We start from the raw sequence: 13,385 nt of genomic DNA on the forward strand, positions 1-13,385 counted from the left end.
CAAGATAATTTACTAAAGTTCATATGCGTCTCCAACGACTTCAGGTGCAGGTAAAGCCACCATGATGGACAGAACTCAGCTGATCCAAGTTTTATTTTTACCTTGCAATGTCATATCATGAAAATCTTGCTGGGGTTAGCAAGAATCATTTCCCACAAGGTCATTATTATCTAATGCACACCATAACATACCTGTCAGGGCTTGGGTACGCACACCTGCAAGACTATGTTGGACACGAATTGATATATTGTTAAAATACCAATGGCCTGCAATGATACTTTTCAATAAACTATATGAGCACACACTGTTTGATTAACTCCTCTGACGTACGACGTCACGGAGTGTCCATGAACGTTTCATATGAGAAGAGGTGCCATTCCGTTGCGGGTCTGAAGCGCGCACATGGTGCACGTGCAGGTGCAGCTGTGACAAGTGAGCACATACTGTTTAACTTTGAAGAATTGTTTTCTTTAACCACGAATTATTGTCTTGTTACGTTTTTATTTATTTATTTTTAATAAAGAATTTAACTTATTTGTTTTTATGCTATTTGACTGTTATTTAATTTCATTGGATGGACTTAATTTGATTGATGTTGCGTTGTTAACTGGACTGTATTTTCTATTCATGGCTGACTGTCTTCATGTTCTGTTTTGTGCTTTGGAAAATAAATGCCTCTGAAGTGAAGGGGCTGTAAAGTAAATAAACTGCAGTCATATGATGAGGATCATTTTCGCACATGCTGTGCTTCCTGCTCGTGAATTCTGTTTCAAGGTCCGTGAAGTAGCCACGTGGACACAGTGTTTGTGTTGAAATGAAAAGTGGTCTTCTGGATGGCTGGACAACACATCTGATTTCAAAGAGTCACGTGATGTCCACTTGTTGGATTGTACTCACTATACAGACAACAGGTGTTTCATGAGTAGTAATCGTCTCATCATCACAGCTTTTGGAAAATTCATGAGCAGCTGAGGGGGAGATGAAAAATGGATCATCGTAACAAGCGATGACAAATAAGGTCGGACACATCAGAAAGACACATCTGATCTCCAGTCAGAACGGGTCCAGCTGTGGGTACGTCCCGGTCAAAGGGATGAAGTGAGACACTTTGCTGCATTGTCTTTCATGGGATTTTACTGATCCGGCTTCCTGTCTTTGAATAGATGAATGATGAATGCTTGTTTGTTCTGTTGTGCTCAACACTAACATGCAGATGGGGCTGCTGCTTTCTTTCACATGTGAATACAAAGCACAAATATGAATATTCAATATTTCCTGTAATCCTACACTCAACAATCACATATATTGGTATGAGGGCCAGTATACATTTGGGCAATATTACCACATTACTACAATTCATATTCAAAAGCTAATGAACACATCTTCAAAAATGTTTCCTGATGTCATCGGGTGTTTCGGGTCTTACAACATCCGACACCCTCGCTCAGGCGACCCAGCCACACACTCTTAACCCAAATTACTTCACTTTACTTGAAAATTGCGTGGAAACCCGTTGCCTTAAACCATTTAAGTTTGTACGCAAGCTATAACTAAACAGGTCAAGTTGTATTAACAAAAAAACCTTAATTGATGCAGAGCACATATTTAAGTTTACATTAGCCATCTTCCCTCAAAAATCATTAGTTAACATAAATTATTTCTTAGTTTAATGAAATTATCATTTTAAGACAAACATCTTTTAAGAATAATGAATAACAAACATCAGCACCAATCACCATCAGGTTTTAGCTCTGACTACTTGTTATAATGAAACAATAGGAGTGATAATTATGGATGTTAGGATGTTATTAATAATAGCAGCAGCAATTCATATAATACTACTAATAATAATAATAAGAACAGTTGTTGTCTGAATCCTGCAGCTCTGGAGTCAGAGATACTATTTGTTACTAGAGGTAACAAATGCATGGACTAGTTTCTCAGCATCCTTCTGAGACAGGATGTTCCTAATTTTCATAATAATGCGCAGGTGGAAGAAAGCTGTCCTAAAGACTTGTTTTATATGTGGGTCAAATGACATGTCCTGATCAAACATAACTCCAAAGCTCCTCACAGTAGACACCGCCAATTTCCACCACTGACTGTCCAGGAGCTCATCCCATAGGACACCATCCGCCAACTCATCAGGAGCATGCCCAGACGTTCTCAGGCGTGCATACAGGCACCTGGAGGCAATACACACTACTGAGTCACATTATGAGTGGCTGTGATGAAATTCACGGAAGTTGGATCAGCCTGTGACTTCAATTACTTCGATTTTCAGTGTGGTTTTGAATCCAGTCATCAATGGGTTGATGATTTGGGTTTTCATTGAACGTTGTTACGTAATTTTGTTCTCAACAAATTATATAATGTTCATCAGTAAAGATTTTCAACTTGAATGATTCGTACATCAGATCTGATGTGTGATTTAATTGTTCCCTTAATTTTTTGAGCAGTGTTTATTAATGTGATATTCATTTAATGATATATATTCACACACACATTATTCAAACACTGCCGACACAGCCGTTGGGGGCAATTTGGGATTCAGTATCTTGCCCAAGGACACTCTGGCATGCAGAATGAGGGAGACAGGGATCAAAACGCCAACCTTCTGGTTAGAGGACAACCCGCTCTACCTCCTGAGCCCATGCTGCACATAGATGAACTGTATTAACGAGTGGGGGGAATGGCAAAACAGTACTGTAAAGTGAATGCTCAACAAGGCTAGAACAAGGCTATACGAATACAGACCATGTCTCTTTGTATACATGTTTGTATCTGTTTGTAGTTGTTTAGTATCTTTAGTTTAGTCATTTGATTACCTGTTGATTGAGAAAAGCTAACAGTCACTGTCTGCTGATACTAAAACTACCCATCACCCTCTCACTCTGGCAAGGTCGGGCACCACAGGTGGTCGATAACATCTCAGACTGCGGCCTGTGGCACCCACATCCCTATTTGTACAATTCCAGTTTATTGTAGCTCTGGATGATTGAACAACATCAATTCAGATTTGAAAGTCGACGGTGAAAAGAGAGGTCAGTGGTGTCTCGCTGATAGACATCTACTCATCTTTAGAGGAGAGGACAGTCAGTCACTGCACAGCTCTGCATTATGACACCAACCAGCGAATGTTAAGGACTCAGCTGTCAAAGCTGACTGTAAAAACTACATGGAGCTGTAGCACAGAGATAAATACATTGCAAGTATAGCCATACAATGCTGTGCTATTTCTTTGTGTGGGCAGACCTAGCATGAGGCCGTATTGTTCCAGCTATTGTCAGGGAGCTGTCTCTGTATTTGGGTCATCGCTACTGTTACATATTATTGCTTCACATCAGAGCCAATTAGTGCTCCTCATGTTGAGCACACAGACTCCATCCAGATGGACTCAGGTCTAATAATTTGTCAATGTGTTTTATGTGTAATTACAGCACTGAAACTTACACCTCTTAAAGCTGGAAACAGCCAGTTTGTATTCATGCTGCTCCTTCAAGTGCCTGTGGTTTGTCCTGAGTCCGCCTGCTCTCTCTGCCATAACATTCAAAGTCCATTTGAAGTGATTACTGTGGTGTGAAGTGGGAAAGTTTCACACAGGAGTAACATGACAAATCATTTGTATTCTTTTTTTCTACAAATCCCTCAGGAGACTGCTGGTTCATCCATCATGGCTGGCAGGCATTTGAAGCCATGACGTTTGTCATGGATAGAGGACAGGGCCGTTTCCCCGGGCGGTTATGGAATTCCTCAGAGATGCTCCAGATGACACCCTGTTGTTTTCAGTCAAGGATGAGAATGCTGAACCTTGACCTCGGAGGCTAAAGCAAGGAAATATGAGTGAAGGATAAAAGACACAGGCAAGAGGAAAATGACTGGTTATAAAATGTTAAGAGAGACATATAAAGATAGCAAGGGAGTGGGAAAGAAAGCGAAGGAAGGAGAGAGAGCTATAAAGGCAGCCGAGCAAGAGATAGGGAGCAGCAGATTTAGTCAACACAAAAAAACTCCTACACACTCTCACTTGAGCCTGCACCTAAAGGCTTTGAAGGAGAAAGGAGATAGAGAGATATCCACGCCATCTTCTAACTGTCTCTTTTCTCTTCTTTTCTATCTCTTTCTCTGCTCCTTCCTGTATCTCTGCCACAGTCACATACACTTATTAAAAGTCATAACTCATCACTGTGGATGAATGGGAGGAATTATTGTCTCCTCTCAACCATGTGGGTATCATAACAGAATATGAGGTTTGAAAATCAAGAAGACAAACTGTTGGAGTCATTGCAAACTGTTAGTTTAAAAATGATTATTGTCTTAAGAAGTGAGAGCAGTTTCTCATTGGGAAACTGCATATTCCAGAAATCAGCTTCACTGAAACTTACAGGCACAGAAGCTTTAGTTTCCAGCAGTTTTTTTTACCTAAATCCTACAATCAATTTAAAAACTAAGACCTTTGAAATGAAATGAATATTTCAAATTGCCGCATGGTGGGACTAAAAAAGTATTATCTTATCTTATCTTAAATTAACCAAACTCAGTATTTTCTTTTCTTGTGATTGAAGGCCAGAGCTTGAAAGTCAAGTTCATAGATCGTAGGACATTTTATCTCCTTGTCTAATGTGCAACTGCCGGGGCTGATAGACAACATTAACACTATAATCATTTCATGATAAAACTTATGCTAAGATTTCAGAAAATCCTTCATCAGAAGGCATGATGTGAATGAAAGCCTGTCAAGAGTGTGCAGAATTTAAATGAGGGCGATTAAAATGGATTAAAAAGATTCTTTTTACACACTATTAAAATCAGCCTTTGTGGATGAATGATCACCAATTGGGTAGAAAACATTTAAAAAGTGAGCTCCTTCCTCCCGGAGCATAGAAACAGGTGGTGATAATGAGGAATGGAGCACGGAGATGGGAAGTCTTATGAAGGGCTTCTGATTGGATGGCTGAAAGCAGATGAGCCTGGATACACAGATGGGGTGGTGCAAGGGTGGAGGGGTTCAGTCATTAAACGTGGTATTAAACTGACAGTTGAATGACAGAAGAAAAAAGAGAGAACATTTTAAACTTTGACAGCTTACAGGTAATTCGCTCAATGCGAGCGTGTCAGGCTATTATTGGATGAAAAGAGTGAGCCTTTTGCTAGTGGGAGCGGTGCATGTGACTGAGGAAGCAAGGACAAGAAGACAGTCGTCGACTAGCTTCATTTCAGTTCTCTGTTCCAGCAAAGAGACATTTCCCTTTGAATAATCTGATTGTGGTTTCAAAAGTTCAACTAAAGAGGTAAAAGGATCAAATGAGAAATGAGCAAAAAGCAAATATTAGAGTAAAGTAAAAAAAAAAGCTAGAACCTTTCACATTTATCTTGCGTCCCCCCTTGGTGGGACTATACTACCTAGAAAAGCTAGACTAGTAGAATGTCTTATAACAATCTAATGTATATATCATAATATAGTAGGAGTATTTTTACATTAATGTATTGAAAAGCAAGGCATGCTCTCAATAAGAAAGCAGATCTGAGGAGACTTGAGGAAGAATAAAAGCTATGAGGAATCTTCCCTCCTCCACAAAGCAGCACATTTAACTCAACCATGTGGGAGAAGAATGAATCAAAAGCTGCTCGGTTCAGTGGAAAGCAGAAAGTGAATAATCTTTAGATGACAGTGTGGTTAGCACAAATACGTCATTACAAACCACCACAGTAATCCTGTTGGTGCTCACCGTTACAATCATCAAAGCTCCTCACCGTCAATAAGGTGAGAAGGTGTGTGTGTGTGTGTGTGTGTGTGTGTGTGTGTGTGTGTGTGTGTGTGTGTGTGTGTGTGTGTGTGCTGTCAGAGATACCATTCAGGACAGGATTCACGGACCTTGCAGAAGACACCCATTATTTTCACCCAAATCAGATATCCAGCACAAAAACAAATGCATTTCTCTGCAGGTAAAGGACAAAGCCTCACTGTCATATAAATTTAAAAACTGTCACAGCTGAATACTATCTGATTGTCATCGTGACCGTAATCGTGATAGTAATGGCAGATCCTGTATCGTGTTGGCATCTGATCGTGGATAGTGGTGGTGGACCACGATCGAGGTGTCAGCTGATGGTGGATCCTAATGGTGGCAGTGGATCATGACGATGGATTGTGGACTATGGTGGCATCTGAATGTAGTGGTGGATCCTGAACATGGTGGACTATTATTTTCAACAAGATTACTTGATATACACTATGTCTACTCAGGAACTCTACCACTACTGACAATAACTCCTCAATTCATTTACTTTCCATCATGTTACAAACTGTTTATTCTAATCAATGTTGTAAAGACTCCTATTTTACGTGGCATCTATTGCACTTCTGTCCGTCCTGGGAGAGGGATCCCTCACATGTGGCTCTCTCTAAGGATTTCTACGGGGTTTTTTCCCCTTCGGTTTTTTGGTAGTTTTTCTTCAGTATTGTTGAGGGTTAAGGGCAGAGGATGTCACACCTTGTTAAAGCCCTATGAGACAAATTGTGATTTGTGAATATGGGCTATACAAATAAAATTTGATTTGATTTGATTGGGCCATAGGACTGGCATGTTGTTGCCTACATGGGATTATATGGCATTGCTACACACTGAAAGGAAATATGATGAGAAATAATGTGAATGATACCGATCACAAACGTTGAGGAATCACAGCGAGCAGAGGTTTACAATAAGTCCCTGCTGGATGAGGATATGAAAGACTAAATGGGATTATAATTGTACCACAACATTCCCACACAGCCATAGATTGATCTCACAAGTGAGGCGCATTAATAGGAAACTATGAAATTTCACAATACTGCATTCAGCAGTGTGGCTGTGTGCTTTCAAGGCCGTCGCTAAGCTTTCCAAATCCTACAAATCTGCCGTGTGAGAGTGTAGAGGATCTGTAGAGGCGTATGCAATGATATATAATGCCATCACACATGGAGTACCGGAAAGATATTAAAGCCCTAAAAGAGTTCAGGAAAAGGATATGCTGTGTGTGAATACAGTATTAAAGTACCAATCTGTACAGGTGCAATCCATGCTTAGGCTTATGTTTGCTCCAATTGCTGGGAGAAATAAATAGTGATGATGTATCAGTGTGCTGGCTTCCTAGGAGTAAAAATCAAGAAGTGATCCTATTTGCGTTAACCATGTATGGAATTGCTTCCAATGATCTTAAATGTATTTTCAAACGAGCCAAAGCCGTTGTCTTGAACAGGGTGGCCAGTAAATGACATCAGTGAGTGGAGAGACTGTAATGATCACAGCAGTGCAGCCGGAGGGAGCAATAACTGCTATTAAAGTCTTCACTTTAAATCTTCTCATCCAACAGTATGAATCGGCAGTGCTGTAAACTTTACCATGGCTACTTAGCACTGTGTGTTAGAACTGAAAATAGGTCACATGTGTATTTTTCAAATGCTTAAACAGCATTAACAAGAATGCACTAATGTTTTTCCTGGTGAATCGATGCAATATTAGCCATGATAACAATTCATCTGCATCATACAAAGAGCTGACCAATTGTACTGTGCTGGAAATTGATCTGAATTACACAATAAATGCACAAAACACTGAAAGGGTTGAAGTAGAACATATTGTATACAATATATAGAGACAGTAAAGTTAGTGTAGAAGTCTCTTAAGGCATTTTCAGAAACAAAGAACTTCAAGATTATGTATCATGCAGAGTTGTAGTCCAGTACTTCTATTACTTCTACAAAACCTGCAGCACTTAAACAGTAAAAGCAAGTCTGCTCTGCTTGGCTGCAGCTTTTACAATGTTAATGTTCGCCACTTAACTGATAAAACAGGATGAAGGTGGCGGAGGTGGTGGTGATGCTCAGTGTTAAAAGCTCAGACAGGTTTTGTTTCTTGGATCAAACATGATATTTTCCTACATGCTCTGTAGTGAGGATTGGTGAACAACAGTGAGGAGACATCGGCATGGGTTGAATGTCATAGGCTAATTCTATTGATCCATGGCTGCATGTGGAGTGTATGTGTTTGATGAATGAAACTAGACTCAACAATCAGTTGTGACCTTTACATGAGAGCATCACTCCACAAATGTAACTGAACACATCGATATAAAAAAAAAACAACAGCAGCCTTTTGACAACAATATTTTTTATTTCATTATTTGTCAAATATCTTCTGTAGCTTTTGAGATTTGTTAAGTATCTGTGATGGTATCTGTGCTCGGGTTTAGAGACTTCTGTGTGAGGGAGTCGTTTTAAAGGTGGGTGTCTGGAGTTTATAATAATAATTATAATAATAATAATTAAAAGAGAGGGAAAAAGTTAATGACATGTAGTAAAATAAATGTGGGGTGCAGACAGAGAGAGAGAGAGAGAGAGAGAGAGAGAGAGAGAGAGAGATCGTGCTCAATGCATGATGGGAGTTCCTCCTGCAGTCTCGGCCTATAGCAGTAGAGCTCCATGACTAACCTTTGTGTGCATGGAGGAGTCATTGTTGACAATATCGAATTGTAATCCATTTGATAAGTATGACTTAAACCAGCCTTTTCCTTTAACCCCTACTGTTCCAGTCTCTGTAAAAGAATCTCGTGATCTATGGTGTCAAGCAGGACCAATATAGGGAACAAAAGTCTAGATATTTACTGTATCTCTGTATATGTATTTAATTTGGCCAGTCTTGTGAGCCCTTGCACTTTATGGTGCAACCTTAATTACTGCAGTTATACTATCTTATGGTACCTGCACGTTCTTAAAGTTGTTTTAATAACTATGTCTTTCATGGGCTTGTGATCTTAAAAACAACAACTGTATCATCTTTTGTTTCAACTTGATTTTACTGCCACTATAACTCCCCTGCTCCTGTCTGGACGTGTTTTTCGTGTGATGGTTACTTGGAGACTCCCTCTCCTCCAGGAGCTGCGCCTCGCCCCTCGGCACCATGCGATGCTGAGATCACTTCTGGAGGGCGGTGCAGAGGGAGAGCTACGTGTTGCTGCGCAGCAACAGATAGATAGAATGGAGAGAGAGAGAGAGAGAGAGAGAGAGAGAGAGAGAGAGAGAGAGAGAGAGGCTGGAGAAAGAGAGAGAGAGAGGCTGGAGAAAGAGAGAGAGAGAGGCTGGAGAGAGAGAGAGAGAGAGAGAGAGAGAGAGAGAGATGGGAATTCCCTCGCACAAACAAAAGCGTCAGCCAGGGCGTGTATCAGCTTCTGCGGCTCATACCTGTGGCTGAAGATGTGAAAACCTGTCCTACGCAGTACCATGCTTCAACAAGCCAGATATATTAGAGGGAGGGACACCAGTTTTTTTCTCTTTGTGGAGGCAACATCATATTTGACATCGTGCTGAGTGGGAACAGGCTTCCCTTTCCTCTGCTGAAGCTGAGACAATCAACCTGACGCACAGACGCGTCTGTCTGGGGGACCCATGTCTCTGCCTTTATTACACAACTTGCCTCATTTCCTCCACCCAAACTGCAATATGCGATCTACGGAGTAGAAACGCAGAGGAGTCTTGTAGGAGGATTCAGAGAACCAGCATCGCTGTAAAGTAAGTTGCATGTGTCTTTGTTTCAACGAAGACAAATATCTGCCCTTCTTGTTACTGTTTGGAATTTCAGGGAAATTGTGATCCAACAAAAAATGGCATAATTTCTGTTTCACTTTTAAGACCATCTGTGGTATTATTTAAAACAATAAGATATACTGTCTGTTCTTTTCTTTCTCTCTGTGCTGTCTCTTCCTGTGCCTTTCTCTCTGTTAGTGCGATTGGGTCTGTCACTGCTTCTCTCTTTCTGTGCGTCGTGGGTCTATATGAGTCCCTCTCTTCAGACATGACAGGTCACGTCCTGGGGGAACCGCGCGGCGGGGCTCACATGGATGACAACGCCGCCATCCACATCAACGTGGGCGGCTTCAAGAAGCGTCTCCTGTCCGACACTCTCTCTCGGTTCCCCGAAACGAGGCTTGCGCGTCTGCTCCACTGTCAGTCCAAAGAATCCATACTGGAGCTGTGCGACGACTACGACGACACAGAGAAGGAGTTTTACTTCGACAGGAACCCGGCTCTCTTCCCTTACGTCTTAAATTTCTACAACACGGGGCGGCTGCATGTCATGGCCGAGCTGTGCATCTTCTCCTTCAGCCAGGAGATAGAGTACTGGGGCATCAACGAGTTCTTCATTGACTCCTGCTGCAGCAGCGCCTACCACTGTAGGAAAATAGTCCAAGAGCGAGAGGACTGGGAGGACCGGAGCGATGAAGGCAGCACCACCTCATCTTTTGACGAGCTGTTGGAGTTTTACAACGACGCCACCAAGTTCGACAAGCAGCTGCTCGGGAGCGCACGGAGGCGCATCTGGTTAATGCTAGATAACCCGGGCTACTCTGTGCCAAGCCGCCTCATCAGCATCCTCTCTATCATGGTGGTGCTTGGCTCCATCGCCACTATGTGCATGAACAGTATGAGCGAGTTCAGCCTGTTGGACAGCGAGGGGCAACCCACGGAGGACCCTCGTTTCGAGATTGTGGAGCACTTTGGCATCGGCTGGTTCACTCTGGAGCTGGTCGCCAGGTTCGTGGTGGCGCCAGATCTTCTACATTTTTTCGAGCACCCGTTAAACGTTATAGACTTGGTGTCCATACTTCCGTTTTACCTGACACTCCTAATAAACCTGGTGGTGGAGAGCAGCCCGGCGCTCGCCAACCTTGGACGCGTTGCGCAAGTGCTGAGGCTGATGAGGATTTTCCGCATCTTGAAACTGGCCCGTCACTCTACAGGGCTGCGCTCCCTGGGGGCCACCCTCAGGAACAGCTACAAAGAGGTGGGCCTGTTGCTTCTCTACCTGGCAGTCGGAGTTTCGTTTTTCTCTGTCATGGCTTACACGGTGGAGAAAGAGGACAGCGAGGATCTCTCCACCATCCCGGCGTGCTGGTGGTGGGCCACCGTCAGCATGACCACCGTTGGGTACGGAGACGTGGTACCAGTGTCCATTGCGGGCAAGCTGACCGCCTCGGCGTGCATCCTGGCTGGGATCTTAGTAGTAGTGCTTCCGATTACGCTTATTTTCAATAAATTCTCCCTGTTCTACAAGAGACAAAAGCAGCTGGAGATCGCAATGAGGAGCTGTGATTTCGACGAGGGGATCAAACAGGTGCCCTCGGTCAACCTACGGAACTATTACGCTCACAAAGTGAAATCCTTGATGGCGAGCTTGTCAAACATGAGTCGGAGTTCACCCAGTGAACACAGTCTGAATGAATCAATCCACTGAAACGCTTTGCTCAGGGGCGCCCGGTCACGTTGGGTGACACAGCTGCATGAGGAGCTGTCCGGGGTGCTGAAGCACACCTCCCTCCTGACCGTTTGCCTCTATGTAGCTCAGTGCAATAATGTGTTGATCTATGTGTCAGTGACAATGAGAATATAAGCAACTGTACAGGACAGCCTGAATATAATATCTCACTGTGCATCGACATGGTCCCTCACCCAACAGGCCCCAAAAAAAATAACTGTTTAAAAAGACAGAGGATTCTGCAGTTGTTGACAGTCCTAGAAGGTGCCACACTATTGTCCACCCTCCAGCTATACTTGTTGTGATCAAATCTGTCTGAAAGTAACTCCAGCTGCATATTTTTTATTTTGAAAGAGTGTTGATGTGTAATTGTGGTGTTGCAACAAGACGACGTCAAATGTGTGGTTAAAAAGCAGAGTGTATTAAACAAGAAAAACATAACACACTTTCTTGATTTTTTTATGTGCAGAACAAGGGTCTCCCAGTCTTCCTACGTGTGTCTTACTGATTGAGAGAATACATGTAAGCCTGACGGGGTAAAGAGGGTTTTATATTAGTGACTGACACAATATCTGAAACGGTTTGGAAGGCATAGCAACAACATTCAGAGATGACATGTTGAATGCATTTTGTTCCTCAAAGGATTTTATTTTTCTGGCTGCATCACAATTTCAGTTATTTACTGAATAGATTTCCCTAAAATGTCCGGTATTTCACAATTAATTGACAGCAACATATGTATTATCAAAACAGTATGGATGTATCAAACCTACAGATACACAGTTTGGGCACTCAAACTTTTTGCTTTATTTGACAGAATAAATGCAGACATACTAGGTGCATACCAGTGCCTTTAGAGAATACAGTTCACATAGACCTACTTTTTCCTTTCACAGTATCTGATGTAAAACCTTTGTCTCCTTTCCTCAAACTTAGGATGCGAATGGCAGAGAGAACCTGCATAAGCCTCCTTTTATCAAGTCTGATCTATTCCACCGAGGCAGAGTGAAGTCGTTTCAAACCCTCTCCCTGCCTGTGGTCACTGGTGCAATAAACAGCCCTCTCAGGGACGCAGTAGCAGGAATTCAACAGAGAGCACTCACTTAGTGGCATTGATTTCAGTTTAAAGAATGAAGAGTCATTTGATACAAGTCTGCTTCGACTCTAAAAAGTAAATACTTTTGTCATTTCGCAATTTGGTACAGTCAAGTACACTTAATTTCAGAGCTTTAATATAAAAATAATTTTATTTTGAAGCCAGTTGTTAAAATGAGAAACAACCTTTTTTATTATGTGGTGAATCTTCATGATTGTGTTTGGAAAAACACCATGGCAGAATCTTCTTCATTAAGTTTTCTGTAATTACAGGTAATTTATACATTGATATCAGTTACTTAAGTAATCAATCAAACTTATGTGATTCATTCACCAAGGGACAATTTGAAATTCATTGTCCCCAGTTAAATATGTGTAGACACTAGTATTGTTGAACAGGCTTAAATTAATCAAAAACTATCTGTGAATACCAACGAGCCTTCGAATCTACATACAACAACATACAATATTAGAATAAGAATAAAAGAGTGGCACATAGGTCGACCATTACTGTATTACTGGTGGTTTTCCAACTGTATTTCTGATGAGGTCATTTGAAATAATATTTATTCTGTGAGGCCGGTTACATCAGTCTCTCATTGTTTACTCCCGATCCTTTTTCCCAGGGGGCAAATCCAGGCCACCACAGCAGCAGCAAAGTAACATGGTAATAAAATCAGCAGATTAGTTCACAATAATAACAGGTGATATTTTAACATGTCAAAAGAGGCATACCCCCCTTCCCACCAAAGAAAAGTAGTCAATCTTCCCCATCTTTAGGAGAGCAAAGTAATTACAGAATTTGGGGAGAGGAATCGAAATGTACTTTAAAACTGTACAGTAACAAGATTAGTGGATTTAGCCAAAGTCAGGGCTTTCTATGTGTGTGTGGGTCTCCGTAACTCCTGAGGAGGAAGACGGAGATGCCTGGCCCTACCACAGCCTTCCCTTGGCTTGATGTATCATTACCCTGTGACTGTGATAATGGATTTAAGG

The 13,385-nt window shown here is 41.9% G+C and overlaps 1 protein-coding gene across 2 annotated transcripts; it reads left to right on the top strand.

Moving 5' to 3' along the window:
- Window positions 1–9,141: 9,141 nt before the first annotated feature.
- LOC117776530 (potassium voltage-gated channel subfamily S member 2-like) lies at window positions 9,142–11,732 on the top strand. Of its 2 annotated transcripts, none has more exons than XM_034610505.1 (2): window positions 9,142–9,550; window positions 9,764–11,732. In XM_034610505.1, exon 2 carries the CDS (start codon window positions 9,834–9,836, stop codon window positions 11,271–11,273), a length of 1,440 nt encoding a protein of 479 aa, XP_034466396.1. In that variant the 5' UTR covers window positions 9,142–9,550; window positions 9,764–9,833; the 3' UTR covers window positions 11,274–11,732. The 2 variants fall into 2 exon arrangements, with proteins under 2 accessions (XP_034466396.1, XP_034466397.1); XM_034610506.1 differs by having other exon boundaries at window positions 9,832–11,732.
- The last annotated feature ends 1,653 nt before the right edge of the window (window positions 11,733–13,385 follow it).

Source organism: Hippoglossus hippoglossus, chromosome 16 (genome assembly GCF_009819705.1).
Source record: "Hippoglossus hippoglossus isolate fHipHip1 chromosome 16, fHipHip1.pri, whole genome shotgun sequence".
Lineage (NCBI taxonomy): Eukaryota > Metazoa > Chordata > Actinopteri > Pleuronectiformes > Pleuronectidae > Hippoglossus > Hippoglossus hippoglossus.